Source organism: Mytilus californianus, unplaced genomic scaffold, assembly GCF_021869535.1.
Source record: "Mytilus californianus isolate M0D057914Y unplaced genomic scaffold, xbMytCali1.0.p SCAF_3, whole genome shotgun sequence".
Classification (NCBI taxonomy): Eukaryota; Metazoa; Mollusca; class Bivalvia; order Mytilida; family Mytilidae; genus Mytilus; species Mytilus californianus.
In genome coordinates, this window is record NW_026262679.1 from 47877235 (window position 1) to 47884594 (window position 7360).

General features: G+C 34.9%; 1 protein-coding gene across 1 annotated transcript; it reads right to left on the minus strand.

Annotated features, from left to right (window-relative positions):
• Positions 1-6886, minus strand: LOC127733505 (uncharacterized). The gene is made up of 2 exons (XM_052242859.1): positions 5756-6886; positions 1-1762 (listed from the first exon to the last, which is right to left on the minus strand). Exons 1-2 carry the CDS (start codon positions 6031-6033, stop codon positions 1-3), a joined length of 2040 nt encoding a protein of 679 aa, XP_052098819.1. The 5' UTR covers positions 6034-6886.
• Positions 6887-7360: the final 474 nt, after the last annotated feature.

Sequence of the window (7360 nt, forward strand, 5' to 3'; positions counted from 1 at the left end):
TTATTTTCTAACAGATCTTTTTCTCTTTCGGTCATTTCTGCTGTATGAATGGTCACTATGTTTCTGCGGAGTAGATTTCAGTCCTTGATCACATTTTAGCAACATATTTTTTTCATATTCTATTATTTCACTTAGTTTTTCATACAGTTTGTACAGTTTAGCCCTTTTATCACTTCTAAATTGCTTGTATTGCATAGTCTTTTTGTGCTGTTTTTGTAAAATGTCAACTTTTTGTATTTCTTTTAGAGCCTTGTATGCAGAGCCTCCCACTGGGACTTCACAATGAAGAGCAGTACAAAGTTCTAGAACTGATTCTCCTGGACCAAAATTAACACTGTGAGCAGCTGAATGAGCACGACCGGTAACATTTCTTTTGAAAGTAACATTTGATGGTAAAGAACGCCTCAGGCTACGGTTAAATCCCTCAACAAAATTAGTGTTCATGTTAAGTCTGGTCTTCTCAAGTATATTTGGGCCAAGACGCAGGTTGACTGTCTTTCTTATAAAGTCTATATTTTGCTGTGAGTGTGCAATTTTGAATGTTTTTGGTAGTAGTGACCTTCCTCTAAGCCATACTTTCTGTAATCCATTACATAAAAATGAATGTTTTTTACACGACGAATGATTTCCAGTGTAACAGTTGACAATTGCGTCAACGACATGCGATATTTTATATTTGATTTTTTGAAAGTTTCCACTGTAAATTTTCCTTGCCTGAGCCAGCTCGGCATTACACCTTTCTGTCAAATCCACTGAAAAACAATTCAGTAGTTTTTGTCTCTTCACTTGTGTTCTTGCTGGCATAATCTGTAACAGGTTCTTATCATTCTTCGTACGCTTACGGATATTCTCAGACACATGCCGTGTATCAAGAAAATGTTCAGGCTGAGTACTTGTTGTGCCTTCTTCATACAAGTCTTGTGCAGCCCTGTATGCAGAGCTGTCAGGATCAGTAACCAGGTGCTCAACCTCAATGTTGTCTGCCTTAAGATCAAGGATACACTCTTTGGCCCATGTATATTCATCCCCAATACTTTTGACCATTGGAATGTTGGCACTACATTCATCTGTACACTGTGCATGTAAACGGCCTGAGTCAGGATCCACCTCAAGGCTTGAATGTATTGAACAAAGCTTATTTTTTATATTTATGCTTAGTATATTATGGTCTGTTGTTATATTTTCAGCTGTGGTATAGACAGTTTGTGTTGCAGGCTGAAATGGAGTGCGTCCAACACCGGAATACAGCGGATTGTTATACATTCCGTCCATCTGCACACTGATTGTGTTTGGATCTTCCTTCCCTCTGAGGCGATTGATTTCAATAATTTCATTTTTTCTTTTTCTCAGGTCCATTTTATTCACATCTACAATGTTTTTAAGTACTTTATTTGCCCTTCTTTGTAGACTGGATGCTGCTGGTGCCTGCATATTACCACTTAGAATGATTTTGCGCATACTGGAGGAAGCTATTGGTGTCTGACTCAGGCCAACATGTACAGCTGTATCTAGTTTTGATGGTTTTCTGCCTGGCTTTCCTGTTTCTAATTCTTCGTATAAGCTAAACTTATCCGATATATAACTGCAACTTGTACAAATCAAATTCTGGCGAGAAGAGAATCCTCTTTTCTCCTCTTTCTCTAAATCGCATGATAGTTTACCCTCACAGGCAGGACTTTTTTGCTGGTGCTCCCTAAAGGCCTTGTTCCACATTTCTTCCATCTTGTAAACACACACCGTACGATAAGAATTGAAGTCAGGCCTGAAAAAACACAAAAAATTGCACATTTACACCTGTATCAAGAATATTTTCAACAAATAATTTTTCTGAATTAGAGTTACCTGCCCCTTGCTTGGGTATGAAATTTTTTAAACTGACTGTTGGACATTTTAACATAGTTTTATAGGGCTAATTATCTCTTTTTCATTTAAACAAAACATAAAACTACTTAATTATAGAAGGAAAAGACAGAGTAAATTCCAGTTTAATATATTTTTAGTGTAAGAAATGTGAAATTTTGTGAATTTTCAATATATTTTAGCAGTTTTAGACCTATTTTGTACTGTGATATTTCTTAATTGTTCATCTGTAACTGTTTTCTCTATTTAAAAGTTAGATTATATATTTTTGCCTTACCTTTTGTCATTTACAGCAGGATTCCTGTTTTTTTTTTGGAACAGAGACCTCATCAGACTTTGGTCGCAGTAGTTTGGCCGCACGAGCAGACCGCCTGGATTTTTCCTCTGGATCAGTGTATGGATCATTTACTACTAAATTGTACTTTTTCATGGTAAGTCTTGTATATTTAGGTGTGTCATAGTCACTTTTCACTGGCAATAGTTTAGTCCTTTTTTTGTTATGAGGTATACTTCCAGCCTTAAATTTAAAGATATTTCCTTTTTTGAACCCAGACATATTGGAATTGTACAGTTTTCACTTTAATTTTTTAGTGTTTGTAAAGTTTTTATATACCCTTGTAAAGTAGGACAGTATTTTATCTTTTTGCAATACAAGTTGAATGGAAAGTTCATTCAGTAATTAAAAATATTTGAGATTGAGCACATGCCTCCCTCAGAATTTGACAAATTCTCTAAACAGGCCATATGATAAACTTTGGATTTTTTTATAGCCACTATGAAGACAACCACTTTTAATTGCTATCATTCCTGTATCTCTTATCTTCAGTAATAAAAATATAAATGATAAAGATCCAGAGTGCATCTTCAGTACACTTTATTTTCAAAAATATATGACAAAAAGTTCAAAATTTGGCTAATTTTGACAACTTTAAGAAAAGTAAGGGTAGAATCCACCCTGAATGAACATTTGATTCAAATTGTACATGCATAAAGAGAAATGGTAATTTTATAAACAAAAACACTAAACAAATGAACTTTTAATGTTATTTAATGGTAATTTTTTTATTTTCATGACAGCATTCTTGAAATCTGTAGATGAAATTCCTCTGTGGCCGCAAGGCACGGGTTGCTCCTTCATAGGGTAGTTTTTCTTAAGTAACTCAACCAATTTCTTCCAAACTTGGTATTTCTTCCTAATATAAGTTCTGTGTTTAACAGATACATTTTTGTCCTGATTCGAGTCAATTTTATTCTTTCTATACTGAAAATGGACTTTTACTTTCACTTTCAAAAACTAAGTATTTTTGGAACTTTTTAAAACACACGAGTGATTTGGATCAATACTCTGTTACAATGGATGCCTTTTGGGACGATATTGGACTCAAATTTTTTAAGAAAACTGAAGTTATGGGGGATGGGAAGGAATGTGTTGAATGGGTCGGAGCAAAAAAGGGAAAATCTTGTTATGGCATACAGGTTGTGAAATGGCCAGGGGGAGAGGAAAAAAGGGAGGCTGCACATAGACTGGCATACATGATTAAGCATAGATTGACAAGATATGATATGCCACAAATAGATGAGAACAACAATAAAGTAGAATGTAGCCATATTTGTCACCAAACTCTCTGTGTCAATCCTGAACACATAACTATTGAACCTCATGCTATAAATCAAGACCGCCTACATTGTAAAAATCAGGGCCATTGCTCTAAAAGTCACAAGCCATATTGTTTAATATGTAATTTAATAAATAAATATTTATTTTCTAACAGATCTTTTTCTCTTTCGGTCATTTCTGCTGTATGAATGGTCACTATGTTTCTGCGGAGTAGATTTCAGTCCTTGATCACATTTTAGCAACATATTTTTTTCATATTCTATTATTTCACTTAGTTTTTCATACAGTTTGTACAGTTTAGCCCTTTTATCACTTCTAAATTGCTTGTATTGCATAGTCTTTTTGTGCTGTTTTTGTAAAATGTCAACTTTTTGTATTTCTTTTAGAGCCTTGTATGCAGAGCCTCCCACTGGGACTTCACAATGAAGAGCAGTACAAAGTTCTAGAACTGATTCTCCTGGACCAAAATTAACACTGTATGCAGCTGAATGAGCACGACCGGTAACATTTCTTTTAAAAGTAACATTTGACGGTAAAGAACGCCTCAGGCTACGGTTAAATCCCTCAACAAAATTAGTGTTCATGTTAAGTCTGGTCTTCTCAAGTATATTTGGGCCAAGACGCAGGTTGACTGTCTTTCTTATAAAGTCTATATTTTGCTGTGAGTGTGCAATTTTGAATGTTTTTGGTAGTAGTGACCTTCCTCTAAGCCATACTTTCTGTAATCCATTACATAAAAATGAATGTTTTTTACACGACGAATGATTTCCAGTGTAACAGTTGACAATTGCGTCAACGACATGCGATATTTTATATTTGATTTTTTGAAAGTTTCCACTGTAAATTTTCCTTGCCTGAGCCAGCTCGGCATTACACCTTTCTGTCAAATCCACTGAAAAACAATTCAGTAGTTTTTGTCTCTTCACTTGTGTTCTTGCTGGCATAATCTGTAACAGGTTCTTATCATTCTTCGTACGCTTACGGATATTCTCAGACACATGCCGTGTATCAAGAAAATGTTCAGGCTGAGTACTTGTTGTGCCTTCTTCATACAAGTCTTGTGCAGCCCTGTATGCAGAGCTGTCAGGATCAGTAACCAGGTGCTCAACCTCAATGTTGTCTGCCTTAAGATCAAGGATACACTCTTTGGCCCATGTATATTCATCCCCAATACTTTTGACCATTGGAATGTTGGCACTACATTCATCTGTACACTGTGCATGTAAACGGCCTGAGTCAGGATCCACCTCAAGGCTTGAATGTATTGAACAAAGCTTATTTTTTATATTTATGCTTAGTATATTATGGTCTGTTGTTATATTTTCAGCTGTGGTATAGACAGTTTGTGTTGCAGGCTGAAATGGAGTGCGTCCAACACCGGAATACAGCGGATTGTTATACATTCCGTCCATCTGCACACTGATTGTGTTTGGATCTTCCTTCCCTCTGAGGCGATTGATTTCAATAATTTCATTTTTTCTTTTTCTCAGGTCCATTTTATTCACATCTACAATGTTTTTAAGTACTTTATTTGCCCTTCTTTGTAGACTGGATGCTGCTGGTGCCTGCATATTACCACTTAGAATGATTTTGCGCATACTGGAGGAAGCTATTGGTGTCTGACTCAGGCCAACATGTACAGCTGTATCTAGTTTTGATGGTTTTCTGCCTGGCTTTCCTGTTTCTAATTCTTCGTATAAGCTAAACTTATCCGATATATAACTGCAACTTGTACAAATCAAATTCTGGCGAGAAGAGAATCCTCTTTTCTCCTCTTTCTCTAAATCGCATGATAGTTTACCCTCACAGGCAGGACTTTTTTGCTGGTGCTCCCTAAAGGCCTTGTTCCACATTTCTTCCATCTTGTAAACACACACCGTACGATAAGAATAGAAGTCAGGCCTGAAAAAACACAAAAAATTGCACATTTACACCTGTATCAAGAATATTTTCAACAAATAATTTTTCTGAATTAGAGTTACCTGCCCCTTGCTTGGGTATGAAATTTTTTAAACTGACTGTTGGACATTTTAACATAGTTTTATAGGGCTAATTATCTCTTTTTCATTTAAACAAAACATAAAACTACTTAATTATAGAAGGAAAAGACAGAGTAAATTCCAGTTTAATATATTTTTAGTGTAAGAAATGTGAAATTTTGTGAATTTTCAATATATTTTAGCAGTTTTAGACCTATTTTGTACTGTGATATTTCTTAATTGTTCATCTGTAACTGTTTTCTCTATTTAAAAGTTAGATTATATATTTTTGCCTTACCTTTTGTCATTTACAGCAGGATTCCTGTTTTTTTTTGGAACAGAGACCTCATCAGACTTTGGTCGCAGTAGTTTGGCCGCACGAGCAGACCGCCTGGCTTTTTCCTCTGGATCAGTGTATGGATCATTTACTACTAAATTGTACTTTTTCATGGTAAGTCTTGTATATTTAGGTGTGTCATAGTCACTTTTCACTGGCAATAGTTTAGTCCTTTTTTTGTTATGAGGTATACTTCCAGCCTTAAATTTAAAGATATTTCCTTTTTTGAACCCAGACATATTGGAATTGTACAGTTTTCACTTTAATTTTTTAGTGTTTGTAAAGTTTTTATATACCCTTGTAAAGTAGGACAGTATTTTATCTTTTTGCAATACAAGTTGAATGGAAAGTTCATTCAGTAATTAAAAATATTTGAGATTGAGCACATGCCTCCCTCAGAATTTGACAAATTCTCTAAACAGGCCATATGATAAACTTTGGATTTTTTTATAGCCACTATGAAGACAACCACTTTTAATTGCTATCATTCCTGTATCTCTTATCTTCAGTAATAAAAATATAAATGATAAAGATCCAGAGTGCATCTTCAGTACACTTTATTTTCAAAAATATATGACAAAAAGTTCAAAATTTGGCTAATTTTGACAACTTTAAGAAAAGTAAGGGTAGAATCCACCCTGAATGAACATTTGATTCAACTTGTACATGCATAAAGAGAAATGGTAATTTTATAAACAAAAACACTAAACAAATGAACTTTTAATGTTATTTAATGGTAATTTTTTTATTTTCATGACAGCATTCTTGAAATCTGTAGATGAAATTCCTCTGTGGCCGCAAGGCACGGGTTGCTCCTTCATATGGTAGTTTTTCTTAAGTAACTCAACCAATTTCTTCCAAACTTGGTATTTCTTCCTAATATAAGTTCTGTGTTTAACAGATACATTTTTGTCCTGATTCGAGTCAATTTTATTCTTTCTATAGGTTACAAGAGCGCAATTATTTGTTTACATTCAACCGGCAAAATTTTTACCCCAAGATGGTACTCAGAATAAAAAACTTTGAGGCTCCTGATTGGATGATGCAGGTTGGAATTATTTTTTATTTGAAAGCTTATCCATTTAGGTTTGAAAATAGAATCATGTGCAAAACAGTGTAGCCGAGACCATTGATTGGCGCGCTAAAATATCCCATTGACTGGGTCAGATTAGGTGAACGTTCGTCTGTAACGCCCACAACTCACGACGTATTTATTATAAACATTTATACTGTGGGGTTGCCAAAGGGTCTCAGTATATATACGAACTACAGTGCACAGTATATTATATACATATTTTATTTGCGATCATAAAATGTACGGAGTCGTCCATTACTATGTAAATTGGGTCGATTAAAAAAAAAGCTGAATATGTTTCTGTTGCGTTGAGACCCTTTGGTGACCCCACAGTTTAAATGTTTATAATAAATACGTCGTGAGTTGTGGGCGTTAAAGACGAACGTTCACCTAATCAATGGGATATTTTAGCGCGCCAATCAATGGTCTCGGCTACACTGTTTTGCACATGATTCTAGGTGAAAATTAAATTCATAATTCACAATGTGTAG